Source organism: Heteronotia binoei, chromosome 18 (assembly GCF_032191835.1).
Source record: "Heteronotia binoei isolate CCM8104 ecotype False Entrance Well chromosome 18, APGP_CSIRO_Hbin_v1, whole genome shotgun sequence".
Classification (NCBI taxonomy): Eukaryota; Metazoa; Chordata; class Lepidosauria; order Squamata; family Gekkonidae; genus Heteronotia; species Heteronotia binoei.
Window position 1 is genome coordinate 29,382,992 of NC_083240.1, and position 21,095 is coordinate 29,404,086.

At 44.1% G+C, this 21,095-nt stretch overlaps 1 protein-coding gene across 1 annotated transcript; it reads left to right on the forward strand.

Moving 5' to 3' along the window:
- Window positions 1–436: 436 nt before the first annotated feature.
- On the forward strand, window positions 437–19,700 carry DHX33 (DEAH-box helicase 33). The gene is made up of 12 exons (XM_060259506.1): window positions 437–803; window positions 4,016–4,176; window positions 4,966–5,193; window positions 6,281–6,451; window positions 7,544–7,729; window positions 8,506–8,617; window positions 11,951–12,110; window positions 13,562–13,650; window positions 13,988–14,115; window positions 15,863–16,066; window positions 17,839–17,925; window positions 18,642–19,700. Exons 1-12 carry the CDS (start codon window positions 572–574, stop codon window positions 18,948–18,950), a joined length of 2,067 nt encoding a protein of 688 aa, XP_060115489.1. The 5' UTR covers window positions 437–571; the 3' UTR covers window positions 18,951–19,700.
- Window positions 19,701–21,095: the final 1,395 nt, after the last annotated feature.

The following is a 21,095-nucleotide window of genomic DNA, read 5'->3' on the forward strand; positions in this document are numbered from 1 at the left end:
CACCCCCAGCTGCAATCCCAATTTGAATCAATGCCCTTGTACAGTTGCTGTATAGAAGGAGATTTGTCAAAATGCTTGATATTGCTTTTCTTCAGTATGAACAAATTTTAAGATCTGACAACTGGCTCCTTCAACACCTCCAGCCAGACTCCTTCCGTCAGGAGCTGCTTTATTATTACAAAGAGTACAGGCCCAAGTTTTCACTTTTTTACGATTCCACGATTCATTTAAGGAGCATAAGAAACAGGCACGCCAAAACATGCCATGATCTAAGGGATGATTTCAGACCAGAGAATCTCGCCCCTCCCTCCGCCCTATCCTGTTCAAAAGATTTCCTCTGGCCTGCAGAGGACGCAGCTTCAGCCAGCATGCGGATGAATGCGCACGCGCGTTCAAACAGACTGCATTACCCAGCATGCCCAAGTCGCCAGACAGCGCTGGGGCGCCTGCGCACGGCATGCTGGGAGACGCAGTCCCTACGCTGTGAGGCGGCGAGAGCTCGAGACGAGTAAGCATGTTCTCCGCCAGCGTCGTTATCGCGGCTGGGAACTGATTCCCGGCGACGAAGACGATGCCTCAGCGGGGCGGCGAGCTGCCCCCGTCCAAGCGGCCGAAGCTGGCCTCCGCCGCGGCGCCCTTCAGCTCCAGCTTTCGCAAAGCCATGTTGTTGGCGCCGCCGGGAGCCAAGCGGCAGCCTCTTCCCGCCATGGGGATCGAAAGCCAGCGCCGCAGCCTGCCTATCTTCCAGGCGCGGGGGGCGCTCCTCGGCCAGCTCCGGAGTCTCGAGTGCGCCGTCCTCATCGGTGAGGAGAAAGAACGCCCCCTCCCCCACCCTCAGTGCTGGGCGGGGCTTATGGAGGCCACGCCCACCTCTCCTGGGCGACGCCTCTGCGGTGCGGGCTAAGGGGCGGAGCTTGCCTAACCCCGCCCCTTCTCTCTCGACGGGGCGGGGCTCAGTGTAGCTTTTGACAGTTCAGGAAAGGGGCGGCTTGTGATACCCCCGGCCCCACCCCTTTTCTGTCTAGTGCAGGGGTGGCCAAACTTGTTTAATGCAAGAGCCGCATAGAATAAATGGGAGATGTTTGAGAGCCACAGGACATGAACATCAGATGTTTGAGGGAGGGAGGAAAATAGATGGGGGAGGGAAGAAGAGTTGGAAAGAAAGCAACTTTAAATGCATTCTCCAAGCCAGGCAGTGGGAGCTTCAAGAGCCTCACAATACGTGTGAAAGAGCCACATGTGGCTCCTGAGCCACAGTTTGGCCATCCCTGATCTAGTACTTTATTTTTTTTTGTCTAGTGCTTTATTTTTCTAATATTTTATTTTTTATTTTTAGTGCTTTATTTTTCTGTCTAGTGTATTATTTGGGCAAAGTGGGTGGATCTCACTTCCTTTTGGTTGGACAAAGTGGGTGAATCTCACTGCCTTTTCCGTTGATGTAGCATTGCCATATATTGAAAAGTAAAAAAAGAGGACATACTACCCAACTGATTACTTAAAATGAGTGTCAAACATGCGGCAGCCCCCAGAGGGCTCCCATCAGGCCCCCCAGCAACTAGCTCTTATCTGCTTCCTTCTCCCTCTCTCTTGCATCTCAGCTTGCTTTGCAAGGCTTGCTCAATTGCACAGGAGCTACAGAGCAAAACCTCAGTTTCCTCCATTGGTTGAGGCTCCTCCCCCTCCTGGTCCCCTGGGGAGGGAGGGAAAGCTTCCTTTGCCCAGTTCCCTGGATCTCATGGGAGAAATACAAAGAAAGCACCTTTAAGACCAGTGAGTGCTAATGTTTTAAGCATGTTTTATTTTAAGGGGGGTTTTTGTAGTTGTGTTTGTGTCTTTTAAAAGGTTTATATCTCTGCTACCTAATTTTAAATAGGTACACACATGGCACAACCCGATAAGGTCTCATATATGTCCGATTCGGCCCTCATAACAAATGAGTTCAGCACCTCTGACTTAAAACAAGTAGGGCAAATCTCATTTCAAATGCCCTTGCTATTTAAAATAAGCTGTGATAATTGCTGCTAACTAGTAATATTCCTAGCCTTCCAACCCAAAAAGAGGACATTTTCATACGTTTTTTTTTTTTAAAGAGAGCTCAAAAGAGCATGAACACCAAAAATCTGGTAACCCTAAATTATGCATGAGTGTTTATGATAGCTTCCCCTTCTGACTGAGATAATGAAATTGGAGATTCCCCCTTTCAGTGAGGGAAGGGGGCTTATGGAATCCCCCCTCCCTCCATTCAGGAGTGGAGCTTAGGACAGCCCTACCTATTCAACCTTAGTGCATGTGGAATTAGGAGGGTGAGCTAACTTTCATACTGCTGTTTTATGTCTTTTGATAATATACACCATTTATCGTGTTATATTTATGCTTTGCTTATGTTTTTATCCTGCTCTTCTTTAGAAGAGCCCCAGCCCAGGGGTATATACAGGTACACATATTTTGTTTCTTACAGCAGTCTTCGGTCTTCTGATGAGAAGGGCTGGACATATATCTGACCTTTCTTCCCACCCCTCTCTTTTTTCTTGCAATATTACTATTACTACCACCACTACTAATATTATTTATTTCTATACTGCCCATAGCCGAAGCTCTCTGGGTGGTTTGCAACATGTATAAAATCAATAATGTTAAGGGAAGACATATGGAAACTTGGGAAGTAATCCTGAGCAGGTCTGTGCAGAAAGTTCAGTGTCTTAGTCCTGGAAAGACGCTCTTAGGATTTCAGCCAGAATTTCACTAACTTCCAGCTATTATCTTGAAGAAGGAATTTCAACAGATACAGTTCTTTGTCATGCATACATCCATACACTGGACAACTTTTAAAGGCCAAGCAGTCACTGTATCCCTCTGGTTACCCTGAAAAGAAGAAACATGGACTATTAAGCATTAAAGCAAGTCCCATGTTGCAGATTCGTGCTCATAATGAGAGCCAGCAGGATTAGGCTGAGAGAGAGGGACTGACTCATTATCCCCCAATTGTATGGTTGAGTGGGGAATTGGAGCTGGGCTACCAAATGTCTAATGCCATCTTAAGAGCCAGTCTGATGTAGTGGTTAAGTGTGCAGACTCTTGTCTGGGAGAACTGGGTTTGATTCCCCACTCCTCCATTTCAGCTGCTGGAATGGCCTTGGGTTAGCCATAGCTATCACAGGAGTTGTCCTTGAAAGGGCAGCTGCTGCAAGAGTTCTCCCAGCCCCACTCACCTCACAGGGTGTCTGTTGTGAGAGGAGAAGACATAGGAGATTGTAAGCGGGGTATAAATCTGCAGTCTTCTTCATCTTTGCCCCCCTTGCTTTAAGAATGGGGCAGGAGCAAACCTTCCCTTTCCCCTTAATATATGGAAATCTAGGCTAGGATCCTATTTATAAGTTCCATGCACACCAGTCTCTGCAATGAAGCATGCTTTCTCTTGCAGTAGCTCTTCTCTTTGCATAGGGCTCACTGAAAACCATTAATCTTGCATGAATGGAAGGGTTAGTGCAAAAGGAAGCACCCTCTGCGACAGAGACTATCTAGCATGCTTGAAGCTTTTTTGTAAGATCCAAGCCCTGATACCCAGCCATTTTGTTTCCCTTTCTGTAAAAGCATTTCTCAGGATGTTATTGTGATACGCAGTGATTAATGACACCAAGAAAAGGAGGAAAGGGAAAATGTTATGAAAACATGCTGCCCGATGTTCCTGTGCTCTTTTTATAGGTGACCATTTTGCTAACAGTGAAAGATTTATAGGAGAAACAGCTGGCATTTAATTGATTCCATTTTTTGCGCGTGTGTGTGGTGCTGAAAGAACAGCTCCTCACCAGACATCTTGAAATGTAAAAAACCAGACTTGTCACTGTTTTGCTTCATGAACTTGGGCAAATTATACCCCTCATTACCTATTTGGCAAAACAGTCCAAACCTACAACTGGGAGTTGAACCTCGATTTATCGTATATCTGATTTGACTTTTGTGGACAGTACAGTCACTGGTAGCCACATACAAAGCTAGTTGCTTAATCATTCTGCAGGGGAAACAGGGTCGGGGAAGACGACTCAGATCCCCCAGTACCTCTACGAAGGGGGAATTGGACGCCAGGGCATCATTGCTGTCACTCAGCCCCGCCGTGTAGCTGCCATCTCCTTGGCCACTCGAGTCTCAGATGAGAAGAAAACAGAACTGGGGAAAATGGTATGTTGCTTCTTTTGGGGATGAATAAGACATAATTTCTTCCATAGTTTGCATATTAGGAGAGGCTGTGTTTCAGTGGCAGAACAAACACTTTGCATGGGACAAACACTTTGTCCTTGATCCGGTCTCAGACATTTTCAGTTAAAGGAACTTGGGTAGGAGACGTTGGGAAAGATCTGCCTCTGCATGAGAGCCACACCAGCATAGACAAATACTGAGCTAGCTGGACCAGCAGCCTGGCTTTGTGTAAGGCAGTTTCATATTCCACCTTTCAAATGTGTGTTGTCTTCTTGCCTTTCTTTTGTCAGCTGTGGCCTTGGTTGTGAGTGCATTAACTCAAATCATTTTCTGTTGTAACCATAGTTCCCAAATCCACATCAAATCAGAGTTTCAGATTCAGGTTTACGAAGGAACTGTTAGCAACTTGCATTTACCATGGTTAGCTTTCAGCAGACATAGGCCATTGTGGATGCCAGCTAGGAAAAGGAGGTGGGAAATCATTCCAGAAGTGGACTTTGGGGGCCCAAAGCTCACAGTAAGGGTATTTGAGAGTGTGCAAATTAATTCACATGCATTGCATTATTGTAAGAGAGCACTAAGATGGCTATCTCTGTTAATACTATTCTTGCAGTATTTAAAGGTTACTGTTATTATTCCCATACTGCAAACGGGGGACTAAGGCTGTGAGAAAATGGCTTTTCCAAAGCTTCCTGATTTGACCTAAGCCCCGTAAGCTGCACCAGTTCTCACACTCACTCTCTTTACTGTTTTTATGGCTGCTCTCCTCAGGTTGGCTACACAGTTCGCTTTGAGGATCTCACTTCAGATGAGACAAAAATCAAGTTCCTGACAGACGGGATGCTGCTCCGAGAAGCCATCGGGGACCCTCTCCTGCACAAGTATAGCGTTGTCATTTTGGACGAAGCACACGAGAGGACAATCCACACAGATGTGCTCTTTGGTGTGGTGAAAACAGCACAGAAGAAGCGGAAGGACTTGGGGAAATCACCACTGAAAGTGAGCATTTCAGCAAGGCTGAAGTTGGGAAATGGCACCTTCGTAGTATTGCCTTTCCAGTGTCTGTTTTTGTGTGATTCTCCTAGAAAGGGACAGAGGCTTTATCAGCTTTGAACATAACACCAAACCATAGTCCACTGTTGCATAAATTAATATAGGGGATCTTCTCCCGCCTTTGTCCTTTGACCAGCCAAAACGAGGGCCTTCTCTTTGGTGGCCCCATGTTTGTGGAATAGTTTCTGTGGTGGCCTATGTTTGTGGAGTAGCCTCTGCAAGCAGATTCTCCCAGCATGTCTCTACAGTCACATGTCAGGAGGAGATATTTTAGTTAAAACTGTGATGTTGTTTGGTAACTTGTAATTTGGGTTACTCTGATTTTATTCTTCATTATCTTCCAAGATTGGTTTTGTTGTGCTGATTTGGTTTTATTTATTCTCTTACTGTTGGTTTTTGTTATTGTTTGCAATTTGATTTAATGGGAGGAGTGAAATAATTAAAACCACTACTGGAAAAGAAGGTTCTCTGTCTGTCTGTCTGTCTATCACCGTTTCCACCTTCCTGCCAAAACTCTAGTTTGTTGTTGCATCTTTTCTTGCAAACTACGATTCCACACTGGAACTAAATTTTGGCCTAGAATTCTGGCTTGCAGGTTCAGCCATAATGGCAAAATATGGTTGGCTGTGAATCAAAAAAATATCTTAATTTGTCTTTGTACAGGAAAGCAGAAGAGAGAGCACATAAGCCCATAGATCCCTACTGGCTTGTGTACTGAGTGACAGCCCTCAGTTAGTTGTAGTGTCTGTAGAATGCCCTTTCCCTTGAAGCTCTCCTGGCAATCTTTTGCCAATAGCTGCCAACAAGAACCTAGAAAGGGCTGCAGTTCAGTGGTAGAGCCCTTATTTTGGATGCAGAAGTCTCCAGTTAAACGATCAGGTAGCAAGTGATGTGAAAAGTCTCAGCCTGAGACCTTTGGAGAGTAGGTAATACAGACCTTGTTAGATCAAGAGGCTGACTCAGTATAAGGCAGCTTCATGCATCTTGTACCCAGTTCTGTTTGAGCACAATAATAAGGGCCCTTTTTTGACAGTTGATTGTTATGTCCGCTACCATGGATGTTGACCAGTTCTCCCAGTACTTCAATGGAGCCCCCGTCTTGTACCTGGAAGGCCGGCAGCATTCCATCCAGATCTTCTACGCCAAGCAACCTCAGAGTGATTACCTCCAGGCTGCATTAGTGACAATCTTCCAGATCCATCAGGTACCACGCCAACTTTGTTATAGCACTAGGTATATTTACAGCAAGGTCTGTATTTAGAAACAGTTGAGCCTCACTGACTGGGATGTAAAGGGCTGGGGCCCCTCCCCCAGCCAAAGAGAATTGAATTTGCAGGCTGAAAGTTGGATTTTGCCTGGCCATGTGCACTGCAGACCCTCATTACATTTTTCTAGGAACATTTGGGCTATGATCCTAAGAACATTTTCCTGGGAGTAAGCTGCACTGAATGTCACAGGGCTTACTTCTGAGTAGGCTTGCTTAGAATTGCTTCCTCAATCTCTTTTGCTTCTGTATGTTACAGGGATGGAATCTAAGATTTGAGATCTATTGTCCATAACTGTTTTTATGCCTTGTTGGTTTCTTTTAGAGATATTGGGACTAGGAAGGTGTTTTCTGATTTCCGTTTCCCCCCACCCCAGGTCTTTGCATCTCTTGGTGGCCACGTGAGGGCAGAAAGGCAGGACACAAATTTTGTAAAACAAATAAATTAATTAAATATTGTTGTTTACTTCAAGAGGTAAAGGCAGCTTTTGTAAAACACATGACAGCAGCAGCAATTTAGGTGCTAAACAAAGTATAAAACTCCTAAATCAACTGTAACTGCTGTATTTGGTTGGCTAGATATATATATTTTTGAAGTTTTGACTGATTAATAATACGTACCCATTTTAATCAGGCGGAAGGTTTGCTTAATTTGTTTTAATTTAACATAAGTATTTACAAAAAATGCAACTGGTAAACGTCATCTTAGGTGTTCCCTCCTTTGGGAAGAAGAGGACAAATGCCTCTTCCTGAAACAGTGCTCGCTGCGATGCACAAATGCAGTCTCAAGACAAACTGAACCCAGTTGCTCCCCATACAGCTATTTTTTTCATGTAAATTTATGCAGATTTATACAGCAATCCTGTGCCAAGTTACTCCAGTGGAATCCCATTGGGCTTCAAGACTGGAGTGAATTCACAGAACTGCACTGCTGATCAACGAAGCCTGTATTCATAACCAGTGAAGATTTCTGTAATCAGATGGTGAATTGTTAATATTCTAGATTAATATCTCTGCTCTTATCTCTTCAAGGAAGCACCGTCTTCTCAGGACATCTTGGTCTTTCTGACGGGTCAGGAGGAGATTGAAGCCATGGCCAAAACCTGCCATGACATCGCAAAGCATCTTCCTGACGGTTGCGCGCCCATGGTGGTCATGCCCCTGTATGCTTCCCTGCCCTATTCACAACAGCTCCGAATCTTCCAGGCTGCACCCAAGGTAGGATGCCGAATCGCTTCTGCGGTGCAACATTTTCTCTTAACTTGCTGAACAGAGGTGTCCAACCTTTCTGACCCAAGAGTCACAATAAGGTACAGAGACCACTTGGTGGGTGGTCCAGTCCTCTTTATGTCATACATGCCCCATCTTCCCCACATCATATAAAGGAGGATAAAGTATCCTCTAGGCCAGGGGTGGCCAAACTGTGGCTCAGGAGCCACATATGGCTCTTTCACACAAATTATGCGAAAGCCCCCACTTCCATGTTGGCTGTCTTGGAGAAGGCTTTTGTCTCTTTAAATCACTTCTCCCGGCCAAGCCAGCCAGTTGATTGGAGAATGCATTTAAAGTTGCTTTCCTTCCACCTCTCTCTCCTCCACCTATTTCCCTCCCTCCCATCCTTCTGGCTCTCAAACATCTGATGTTTATTCCATGTGGCTCTTCAGTTAAGCACGTTTGGCCACCGCTGCTCTAGGCTATCCGGAGCCATCGAGATCAGGGCAAAAATATGCATAAGAACATAAAACATTGGTTAAGAAGAAGGAGGGATCATTGAGAGAATGCCAAATGAAAGAAAAAAAAGTTTTCACCCGCTGGTAGAAGACGGCAACAGAAGGGGACAGGCAAATCTCCCTGAGAGAATTCCAGAGCTTTGTTCTGGATTCTCTCAATTCTACCTTTTGGCCTTGAGTATACTCGAAAGAGAAGCCCTACACAGCAACTAAGCATTTAGATGAAGCTTCTTATCTCCCCCCCTCCCTCTTCTATACTGCCAGGGCTATCGCAAAGTGATTCTCTCAACCAACATCGCTGAGACCTCCATCACCATCGCAGGAATAAAATATGTTGTGGACACAGGCATGGTTAAAGCAAAGAAGTACACTCCTGGTATGTACATGTAGGGCAAAGCCCTGTGAGAAAGGGAGGGGGAGGGGGGGTCTGCTGCCTTGAGCAACTGATGTGGGGCATTGGTTAAAAGCAAAGAGAAGCAGAGAAAGACCAGACTTGATCTGTAGGGTGGCACAGTCTGATAGAAAAGCACAAACGCTGTAGAAGGTGGATGATGCCCTTGGCAAACTGGGGAGGGGAATAGTAGTGTGGTGCCAGCAAATTGTATGACTCTCCTTTATGCTGAGTTTGACTGCTGATAAGTCTAGCCCAGTATCGTCTATCCTGACAGGTTGTCAGTTTGAGATTCTTTAACTGATATTTGAGATTCTTTAACTAGAAAAATTGAGGATTGGTTATGACTGCAGCGCAAAGCACACACTCAGCTGCCTTCGACTGAGCCCTGTCATTGATTCAGAGGGCTCCAATCAGGCCCTTCCAGCAACTGGCTGCCATCTGCTTCATTTTTCCTTATCTGCTTTTTTCAGTCGCCATTTTGTGTTTCTCCCCGGACAGGCCAGAGCAGCAAAGCAGCCTTTCCCTCTCCCCCCTTCGTTTTCCCAAAGGGAGGAGGAGGGAGTAGCAGCCTCAGCCAATGAGGAAGCTTGGCTCTATAGCTCTGCTGGGTGATTAAGTTTGCCAGGCTCAATTAATCACCCTGCAGAGCTACTGAGACAAGCCTCTCTTCCTTCTAATGAATGGCTGAGGCTCCTCCCCCTCCTCATGCCCCAGGGAAGGAAAAAAAGAGCCAGAGCTTCCTTTGCCAGTCCCCACCATCAGGAGAGCTACAAAGACTGCTTTTAAGACTAGCAACGTTTTAGTGAAGGTATGAGCTTTTTGCCTTGCTGCAGAGAGAGAGAGTGAGTTTTGTTGGGCTTGTTATGGGTGTAACTGGGTTCCCCTCCTCTTTTTCACTGTACTCATGCCCTCCAGTCTTTCTCAATAGGAAAGCATGTGAACTATTTAGAAGAGAAATATCAGCATTAGTCTGAGAGTGTGTTCCACCCCAGGTTTACCCAGCAAATTTTCCTTAATTTTTCTTTCACATTTTCCTTTGTTTGGGGGTCTTGATTTAGACTTCCCAGATAGTAGACTGACACTGACCACTGTACATGGCTGTCTCTCTGTTCTTATAGTTGTTTTTTGGGGGGGAAGTTGTATTTTGTTGTTGTTGTCATTTTTCTGGGGAAAATGATAGTTTTGTAGACAAGCACATAGCCATGGTGCCTTCACATGTTCTTGACTAGTGCATGAAGCAACTTCTGTACAAAAGCTCACAATGCCCAGCTGCTTCATGTTCCTCTGGGTCTTAGGCTCAAAGCATTGACCATGAGATATCTGTAATGAATGTCAATGAATCAAAAGTAGGTTTGCAACTTACAGACAACTTACAGATGTGCACACCTGAACAGCACATATTCAAGACTGGTACAGCACAGACATTGTCTGCAGTTTTTGATGCAATAATTCATAGCAGGAGGTGACATTTATCAGAGACTGTAAAACAAAATATTGCAAGTGTGCTAATATTTTAAGCATGTTTTAAGTTTTAAAAAATCTTTAATTGTGTCTGTGCCTTTTATAAAGTTTATATGTCCACTACCTGGCATTACATTTTATGATACACATGGTCCGGCCCGACAAGAAGAAGAAGAAGATATTGGATTTATATCCCGCCCTCCACTCCGAAGAGTCTCAGAGCGGCTCACAATCTCCTTTACCTTCCTCCCCCACAACAGACACCCTGTGGGTGGGGCTGAGAGGGCTCTCACAGCAGCTGCCCTTTCAAGGACAACCTCTGCCAGAGCTATGGCTGACCCAAGGCCATGCCAGCAGGTGCAAGTGGAGGAGTGGGGAATCAAACCCAGTTCTCCCAGATAAGAGTCCGTACACTAAACCGCTACACCGAACTGGCTCTCCAAGGTCTCATTTATGTCAAATTCGGCCCTCATAACAAATGAGTTCAACACCCCTGATCTAACCCATTCCTGACTAGCAGTGCCTCTTGAGGATCTTTTCCCATCCTTTTGGCCTGAGATTCTTAGGTTGGAGATGCAGGAATAGAACTTGGACCCTTCTGCCTATGAAGCATATGTTCTCCCACTGAGCCAGTGGTTGCCCTTCCTAAGCAAAGATCTGCCAAGCTGCCTTCTATGGAATTCGACCTTTGATCCTTGTAGCCCAGGACTAGTTGCCATGACTCTCCAGGATGTCAGAGAAATGGCTGCTACCTGAGATCCTTTTAAAAAGAGATGGTGGGATTTCATCCTGAGGGTTTCTGCAGGCGAAGCAGAGACTCTTCCACAGAGCTGTGAGCTCTCTCTTTCAGCCCACACTGATTCTTGTAGCTTCCAGCCCTTAGCATATTGATTACTGATTACTGAAACCTTTGTTAGGCATTTGTTCATAGGAATCCAGATAATAGGAAGTAGGAGGCAATACAATTATCTCTCTCTCTCGGCTTGACTTCACGAACGAAGATTTAAGAAGGGTGCAGTAGTCCACGTCTGCTGCAGGCTCGCTGGTGGCTGACAAGACCAATGCGGGACAGGCAGATCCAGCCACAGTGGCTGCAGGAAAAAGTCTGATTTGGGGTTGGTGCTGTAGCAGTGTGATTCTTCCTCAATCTCCTTTTGTCCTAAAAGAAAATGCCGTTTAAAACTATAAACATCTAAATTTAGTATAAAATCAAGGACAGACTAAAAAAAATAAATCCTGTCAATACTTTGTTTCTTCCCTATGCCGATACACCCATCCTACTCAGTTTGATTATTGCCCAACAGTGAAAATAGACAGGGAAATAATAATATTCATTGAAACATGCATACAAGTAGAGTAAAGACGTATTTGTGTAAAGTTAAAACAACACAGTAATTACTTTTCAACTTTGCTGAGAATTCTCAGCCTCAGTTATTAACTATACTGGGGGAGGGGGAAGTAAACTGAAAGGAATAAGATGGGATGGAATTGGAGAGGGAGGAACAGGTAAGGCTTTAAAAAATGAAGCAAGGTAAAGGAGGGAAGAATGTATCAGAAAGCTAGGGAAGAAACAGTGGCTGCCAGGGGAAGAGATGGGATGGGGGCTAACCTTAGCATATTAGATAGATCTTCTTTTTCTACCCACATAATTTGGCCAAGGATAAAGATGAATCTGGTAGCAATTGAATGATCAGTCCATGAAATCTTACCAGATTGGCAGAGTCTGGTTAGATCCAGAGAGATCATATCAGCTCTGCAGTGGATATTGATCTATTCTCCATCAGGAAGTATCTCCCCGAACAAAAGATTTCTAACATTTTATGCTGATGGTGGATGATCTCTGCTCTTTGGTAGAAAGCGGACTTGAAGTGCTAGCAGTCCAAAGGGTGTCAAAGGCACAGGCTTGGCAGCGGGCAGGCCGAGCTGGAAGAGAGGACAGCGGACTTTGCTACCGCCTGTACACGGAAGATGAGTTTGAGAAGTTTGACAAAATGACAGTGCCTGAAATACAGAGGTGAGGCTTTAATTCCTTTTTGTTCCCGCACTGTTATTAAAACTAGTTTTGTTCCCTTTGTGGCCCTGGGCACACCTTCAGTGTGCTTTTATCAAGGACTTGAACCAGGCTTTGACCCATAAAAGAGCCCACCGGGGAGGGGGGGTCACTGGGCAGTTTCTGTGGGGATTCTCTGAAGTGTACCTTGAGCTCATTCTCTCAGGGGGTACTTGGATTCTGAAGCAAGATATTTTCAGGATCACTTAGAATCTCAAAAACATTCTGAAGTTGCGGGGAGGGATATAATGCTTTACAGCACATGGAAGGAAGAATATCCGGGCCCCAAGGAGTGATAGGACGGTAAGCCTATAGTGCAGGGAAAATAGGAAACTTTATATATTTTGATAGATACTGCAGGTTCTGTGCCTAGCTGAAGGAGTGAGCTGGGACATCCTCAAATATCACTCTGCACTTGGACTTTTTGACTAAGTTGCTGTTTGCTTAGTCGCTGTCCTTTTAGCCTCAGCTCTGCCATCTGCGTTATGCAGAGGATACTGGGCTATTGTAAGGAGTACTGTAACCAGGCTATGGTTAAAAGGCACACAAATCTATAATACACTCACAGAAGTCAGACAGGCAGGAATCTGGCCTGTACCTGGATGGGAGATCTAAAAAATCTTACGTGGGTCCTATTGTAAAATAGATTAATAAATCTTGTTGCTTTTTGGCATAAGTGCTCTTGCACTTGACAGGAATTGGTTGCCCCACTATACATAGTAATTGAGAGCCACTGTGGCATGGGTCCTGTTAGAACATCAAACTAAGACCAGGGGAGAGTTATTTTCTCAACTCAACCATTATGTTCTCTGCATGACCTCGGGTGGATTCAGGGACTCTGTCTGAAGCCTTCGAATGGCTGGATCCACCCACTCTGAGCCCAGTCTACCTGACAGGATTGTTGTGAAGATAAAATGAAGATCTGTCGATGCCACCATATTCTCCTTAGAGGAAAGGCAGGATGTAATAGCTAGATGGATGTTTTGCTAAATACTTCATAAGTGACATGGGACAGTTCAGTACAGCAAGTAATTGGCGGCTACATTGGCATCAACATCCTTTGCACCCTGCCCCAACCACCCCCAGAGCTGGTTCACATCTTGTCACTCAGAAGATTTAGCAGCCGCAAATGCTTCTGAAGAGCTCTTTGTCCGTTTTGAGCACAAAGGTCTTATAGAGCAGGTTTTCGGGTGCTGCCAGAAAGCCTCCAAGAATGTTACAGTTGCCTCTCCTAGCGGGACTGAGTTCTGTAATTCAGGGCAACAACAGAACAATCTCTTTTGTAAGTTCCTGATAAAGTTGCCTTGGACAGTGTCTGTCCTTGCTACAGGGGAATCACTGGCAAGATAGGTTTGTGTGCCAAAGCAAGATTTGGTTCCTTAAGCAAAAAAGCAGGCTTTTCTCTCCCTCTGCAGGTGTAATTTGGCCAGCGTGATGCTCCATCTTTTGGCCCTGAGGATTCCAAATGTTCTCACCTTTGACTTTATGTCCAAGCCATCTCCAGGTAAGCAGACTGCAGCCCCACGGAGGCAGGATTCATTGCCATTCGAAATCCCAACCCAGATAAGGGGCATCGCTTGAGAAAACTCCCCAACAAGTTAATGCTTACACAATGCACCATGAGCTTGTCTGTTTGTTTGAGTCAAAATACTGCACTTTCAGTATTAAATGCACACAAGGAGGCACGTAAGAATCCTCTTCTAAAAAGCACCACCACTCTTTGGTGCCTGGTAACCCAGTCATCTTGGCTGCGATCTGGAAATCTTGGACACCTGTCACTCAGCTCTTCTCATAAGTATTATTAGCTGAATCCTTATGGTTGTATTTTTTTGCCTTAACAGAAGCCATTCAGTCTGCTATTGAGCAGCTGGCCCTATTGGGGGCGGTGGAAAGAAAAGATGACCAGCTCATCCTGACCACACTGGGAAGAAAGATGGCAGCATTTCCTCTGGAACCCAAGTTCTCCAAAGTAAAAATATTAACAGGATGACTTCTCTTTTTTTAACATTTTCCTTTAATGAAAAAAATATTAGATCTTGTTGCTTTTGCTTTCTTGCTGCTCAGCATCCAAGAAACGTGGAAGAAAACAAAGTTGCAAGGGGTTAAGCGTTTGCTTTTTGTTTCCTGGTGACAAAAGGCCATGCTGTTTAGTTTGGTTCTGCTGTCATTTGCTAACACAGAGAAAGGAAACAGTGGGGCTTGGGGCACTTGGGTATCAAGATTTACCCCGTCTCAGTTAGAGGAGGGGACACTGTGCTTGGCCAGGTCAATATGGCAACCAAAAAAGGTGGGCATAGTCTTCCTCTCTTCTTCTGGCATTCACAGTCATATAAGGGGATTTGTAACAGTCCTTTTCAGTATAATCCCCTAAAGGAAACCTTGTTGTTCTGCAGTTCTGAGAATAGCTCTGCAAGGGAAAGGAAGGGGAACAGACCACAAATTCATTCCCTGGTGTAGCTGTTAACTGCAAGAAGAGCTGCTAGACTAAGTACAAAGCCCCACTGAGAGAGAGAGAGGCTCCTTGAAGAGATTGCAGGAGAACGTTCACTGCTGTAGAAAATTTTTGCCGGTGCCGAGGTTCTTAACAGTGATGTTAATTGCAAGCTTGAATTAAAAACTGGGGGGGGGGGTCCCCTCTTGGCGCTAGTGGTGGAGGAAATGTAGTTTTCTGCTAGCAGGGAGAATCCTTGTAAATAAAGATAGTCTCAGGCCTGTGCAGTGTTGTGATAGGCCACCATCAAAATGGACGCTAGCCCCTTGAAAAGGGATGCCAGCCTTCAGATGGGACCTGGGGATCATCTCCCCTGGAGAAAATGGATGCTTTGGAGAGTAGACTCTGCAGCATTGTACCCCACTGGAGTCCCTGCCCTCCCCAGGCTCCATCCCCAAACCTTATGGCAATTGGTCTCCATAGGGTATAATGGAATGCCCAGCAGACATTTCCCTCCTCCCTCTCGCTTTCTGATGACGCTAAAGCTGGGGGAGGGCCTCCAAACCGGGGGATCCCTTGCCTCCAATTAGGGATTGGCAACACTAATCTGGGTGCTAGTGCGGAACCAAGCTTGGTGAGATTTGTGGTTCGAGTATCCACTCCTTGGACCAGCCACTTTCTCTTTCTGCCCTTACCTACTTCAGAGAGCTGTTGTGAGGGTAAAATGGAGACAGAGAACAAAAAGAGATACACAGCCCTGAACTGTTTGAAAGAAAGGCAAGATATTTGTACAATAGTTAGCACTGTCTAGTATGACTCAAATCTAGTTCTTTCTGCAGTGGAATATTCCACTTCAGACTGCAAATCGGTTCTTTGTTTGAGTTAATACTCCTCCATGCAGTTTCCCCAAATACAGGGAACTAACCTGTCAGGAAGAAGGTTCTAACTTGGTCATCTCACACTTTTCTTGACATGCTGCATGCTAGTTTTCTAAGCCAGAGAGAGGAGGGAAAAGCTTGTCAGGGAAAAGGCCAGTCTAGAACTCGGCTTCCTTATATGCTAAGTTTGTAGCTGCAGGCCATTTAATTTTATTGTGTATTGAGGACCATGCCTTCACATGGGCTGCTTCCTTTGCTGGTATAGCAGATGCAGGTTTACCACTTTGGTGGCACAGCTCTTTCTGTAGCTGATTTTTGAGTTGATCCTGTTCATTTCCTTTGGCTGGCTGACTGGCTGAATATGGTAATAAAGCAGACCCTCTTCCCTCTCTGCCTGTGCTCCCCAGACCATCCTGATGTCCCCCAGATTCCACTGCTCAGAGGAGATCCTGACCATTGTCTCGCTGCTGTCCGTGGACAGCGTCCTCCATAACCCCCTGTCCCGAAGGGATGAAGTCCAGGCCGTCCGGAAAAAGTTCATCTCCAGTGAAGGGGACCACATCACGTTGCTCAACATCTACCGAGCCTTCAAAAATATCAGTGGCAATCGGGTAGGTGCTCACAGTGTGTTGCTAGGAGCTGGTGTAGATAGCTCATCTCTAATGTAAAATGTATGGAAATTTTGAAGTCACAGGGATTTTTTTAAAACGTTGGGTTTTTTAATAAAAAAACTGAAGAAAACTGAAATTATGCAATACACTTTTCTATCAAACTTCTTTTACTGATTGAACTACACACAATACATCATTTAATACTTAGCGTACAAGGAATTTTTTTTGAAAAATTATTACTTAGCATACTGCTTGGTATATTTCTGGAATTTAAAAGTATAAATATCTTCATTTTCTATAAGAAAAATTGCAAGTACACCAAATACTTGAGAAACCGCTGCAAACCGCTGCTCCCTATGGCACCACGTAACACATGTATCTTTAATTTTTGCCATCTGAGAGGTAGAAAAAAGCAAGCATTGAAGGTAGAAAACAAATGTTGGTAGTAAACAAAAGAACGTGTACTGTGTCTTCCTTATAGTCACAGTAGGTAAGATTGCCAGTGTATTTGGATATTAAGCTAAACTTTATAACTTTGAAACACTAAACTCTAGTGATATGCTGTCGCATATTAATTATCAATTATTAATTATCAAAATTATTTACATGTAAATAAAAATAATTTTGAGAATGCTTTATATGTCTACAATATAAGAAGGTTTTTTTTAGTGGTCTCCCAAATTTTCTAATGTTTCCATTGGAAAAGTTGAGCAAGCCTTTTTGAGGTTGTACCTTTGGGAAGAGTGAAATGCTTGGTAACACGAGTCAATGTTTTTCTCACTCAAAAAAAAGAAACCCCTCATAGGAAGTTTCCCTCAAATTCCCCAATGTTTATTTATTTATTTATTTATTTATTTATTCGAGATTTATATCCCGCCCTTCCCACGAATGGCTCAGGGCGGCTGAATGTTTGAATTGAATGTTTGAATTGGAAAAATTGAAAATGCCCTCAAACTTTTTCATGTACATTTTAAATGTGAAAAAAATGGCCTTAAGAATAATTTTACTCATAAGAATACTCTTAAGAATAATTTTACTCATTCTAAAATAGAAAATATTTCACAGGAGTTTTTTTCCCCACTGCTCCCCTCAATTTTCCAGTTTTTCTACTTGGAAGAATTGGGGAAAGTAATGAAACAACCTTTCCCAAAAGTTTTTCTGTGTTTTTACCCCTGGGCCTCCATGTCTGTAGTAGTAGATGTCAACTCACCATGCAGTCGCTGCCAAAAAGTAAATTCTGTGCTACAAATTATGCAGGAAGGGGTCTAAATAAATGTGCATCATAAGGTCTTCAAATGATTCTGTGGTGCATGCCCATTCAGAATGCTGAAAATATGAATAAAAGGGCAACCAAAAATGGCCATAGGCTTGGAGCACCTGTCCTAGAAAAGAGATATTTTAGTTTAGACAGAAAATGTCTGCAGAGGTAGACAAGTTTGCAAAAAGATACACAGGTTGGAGAAACTGGAGACACTCCTTCCCCTTTAATACTAGAATTCAGGAATTGAACAAAGTGAATCAGCAATAGAACTGTATTTGTGTAATTATAGTTAACTTGCAGGGGAAATGTCAAAAGTCCAAGTAGAATAAGAATGCCAGTAAAAATCCAGCTGATGGCAAGGAAAGAAGATTAAGCTACTTTGTAGGGTTCTTGTGAGGAGAAAAGGGGATGGGAGAACCATGCATGCCTTCCTCAGGTCCTTGGAGGAAAGGCAGGAAAAAATGTACTTTATGGATAAACAGATCATTTTTTTACTCTCTCTCCTCCTCAGGAATGGTGCAAAGAGAACTTTGTAAATAGCAGGAACATGATGCTGGTCTCCGACATCAGAGCTCAGCTGCGAGATATTTGTTTGAAGGTAATTACAGAAGCACTCCAAAATATACTGAAGTTGTTCTTTATAAACCTTGCATCTTCCAAATCCACTGAGTTGTTATTTATATACTGCCAAACTTGTTTCCTTGTTGCTGTTCTTTTCATGGTTCTTATCTCAGATAGCATGTACCATGTTTGTTTGTTGTAAGTAACTGAATCAACTAAACATTTAAAACTGCAGTAAAACTATCAGTTCAAACCACTTAGGAGCAAAAGATGACTTGTTAAACTCAACAGCATACAACCAAAAGCGTGACAAAATAAAATGAATGGCTTGATGCTTTTCTTCCTGCCCTCTTGTTGCTAATGGAATGGCTATGGGAGGAATTTCACAAAGAAAGGGCCACCACGAAAAAGGCCCTGTTTTTGGCATGCACAACCTCAGAAGGCAAAGGATCTTGAAAAAGATTCCTAATGCGAAAGGTTTGGGGTGGGGACATATGGAAAAAGATGCTCCTTCAAGTATACATGCCATACAGTACAGTATGTTATAAAAGGCTCCCTATCGTACATAGATGTGCACCCAGTAAAGTTGTGCTGGTGAATTATGGAGCTTTATTTATTTATTTATTGCATAGTGGTGGAACTATATATCCATGTAATTAAAGAAAGTGATAGCGAAAGAGACAGTGTTATTGGGGAGGGGGGAGTGTGGAAAACAGTCCCATAATCCTCCATTATCTTGCCTTCCCACTACAGCTTTCAATACCACTGGAGTCTTCCCGATCTGACACAGGCAACATCCGCCGCTGCCTGGCGTACAGCCTCTTCATGTACACAGCCGAGCTGCAGCTGGACGGGACCTACGCCACAACTGACGCCCACCAGCCAGTGGCCATCCACCCTTCCTCCGTCCTTTTCCACTGCAAACCAGCCTGTGTCACGTACAATGAACTGCTGCACACCAACAAGTGCTACATGCGGGACCTCTGCGTGGTGGACGCCGACTGGCTGTACGATGCCGCACCCGAGTACTTCCGCCGGAAGCTCAGAGCAGCCAAGAACTGATGTCAAGGCTGTGAAGTGGGAGAACCATGGTCCTGATTTTGGTTAACCCAATGGACAGGGATTCTGCTGTGCTGGTTAGGTACCCACTAACAAGAGCGAGTTAATCAGCGACTGGACTTCATGAATGTCCAAATCCCCATGACAGCATTGGATTTCCAGCCCCTTGCAGAGTCTCTTCCAAAATGGGCATTTGTGTAGGACAAGCAGCACGAAGAGGCAATCCACGCCTCAGTGGAAGCAGCTGTCCACGCGGCTGGTAGCATTTTTTTAGCAGCGGATCCTGTGTTGATGCTCTGAAACTATGCTTTTTATGGTGCAGTCATAAGCAGAGTTCACAATCTTCTAAGCCCATTTGACATAGAAGATTGTACCTCTGCATAGGTTTGCACTGGTTAAATATCTTCCTTTTTTTGCTTTTGAGGAGGGGAAAGAAAACTGACCTTTCCCCTCACAAAGAGGCAAGAACCTATGTGTATGTACAGGGCCTTATCTCAGGGTTCGTAAAAAAAACTATATTGTTATGCAGTAGTAACAAAAATTTTTAAAGGAGTCTAGGGACACCTTAGTGACTAATAATTCATTCCAGCATACATTTTAGTTGGTTATTATTATAACCACCTTTTGCTGAAATGAAATGTGTTGAAGCTTTAAGGTGTCACTGGGCTCTTAATATATTTATTTATTAGCTGTAACATGGCTACTCATTTGGACTTATCATGAATTAAACAGATAACCTTTTTTTAAAAAAAATAAGTCTTCCTTTTCAGGAAGGAGGTGTTAATCCCCTTTTTGGAAGCTTCTCCCTTGGTGTATGGGGAGATCCTGTCATTAAGCAGCTGAATCAGGAAATGACAGAAAAGACACCCTCCATGTTACAAAACAATATCAAAATATAATTACAATATTAGGGTTTGTAGAATCTTTCGGGATCAAGTGCCGTGTTCTACTGGAGAAAGTTTTCCTTCCAGACGTTTCGTTCTCCTTCCAGACGTTTCGTTTCCTTCCAGACGTTTCGTTCTCAGTCTGGAAGGAAAACTTTCTCCAGTAGAACACGGCACTTGATCCCGAAAGATTCTACAAACCCTAATGATGTTACCAGCCGTGAAAACCCGAAATCTTTGATAATTACAATACTTTCCATTCACAACATAGTATTACGATGTAAATTTCAGTAACAAATTCAGTGACAAATACCATCCGAAGCACACAACTTCACTACTGTCCATAAGATGATATCAGGTTATTTCCAAACAATACAGTCCGACGATGCAAAATTGGTCCGTTCTCGTTTCGGATCCTTATAATCCTTCCTCTGGGACTGTCTTATTAATTTTGAATGCAGTAGTCTGATAAGAACATAAGAGAAGCCATGTTGGATCAGGCCAATGGCCCATCCAGTCCAACACTCGGTATCACACAGTGGCCAAAAAATTTATATGCTCAGCAATTTCATCGAATGCCCACGAGTTCTTGTATTGTGAGAAAGGGAGAAAAGTACTTCTTTCTCTACCTTCTCCATCCCATGCATAATCTTGTAAACCTCTATCATGTCACCCCGCAGTCAACGTTTCTCCAAGCTAAAGAGCCCCAAGCGTTTTAACCTTTCTTCATAGGGAAAGTGTTCCAAACCTTTAATCATTCTAGTTTCCCTTTTCTGCACTTTTTCCAATGCTATAATATCCTTTTTGAGGTGCAGTGACCAGAATTGCACACAGTATGATGGTGCCTTATTTCTTTACTATACACTGTTTTCCAGGCTTTCTCTAATTGATTTCATTACTAGAACGCTACTGTTCTTTCTCCATCTCTCAGCATTTCATTGCGTTCCTTAAGCAGCTGAAAGCATAGCATTCTCTGCACTCCCCCCCCCCCCCCACAATGGGGACCTAAGCAGCTGACATTGTTTTGCTCTCTTCTCTTGTGCCCTCACAATAGTAGTTAGGCTGAGAGCGTGTGATTGGGTCCAAGGTAATCCAGTGAATTTCTGAGGCAGAGTGAGAATTCGAACCTGGGTCTCCCAGATCCTAGTCCAACACTCTGATCTGATGATACTCACTCAGTGGTTGAGGAAACAGATTTTGCTCTTTGACAGTTTGCTGCCTCTACCTCCGAGCACTGTTCCCCAGTGTTATCACCCCTACCCTA

Bases quoted from the DNA above. Each gene is read 5' to 3' on its own strand.
- DHX33 (XM_060259506.1), top strand. From the start codon at position 572: ATGCCTCAGCGGGGCGGCGAGCTGCCCCCGTCCAAGCGGCCGAAGCTG. The intron at 7,730-8,505 runs GTAGGATGCCGA...CTATACTGCCAG, and splicing joins TCTTCCAGGCTGCACCCAAG to GGCTATCGCAAAGTGATTCT. The intron at 16,067-17,838 runs GTAGGTGCTCAC...TCTCCTCCTCAG, and splicing joins AAAATATCAGTGGCAATCGG to GAATGGTGCAAAGAGAACTT.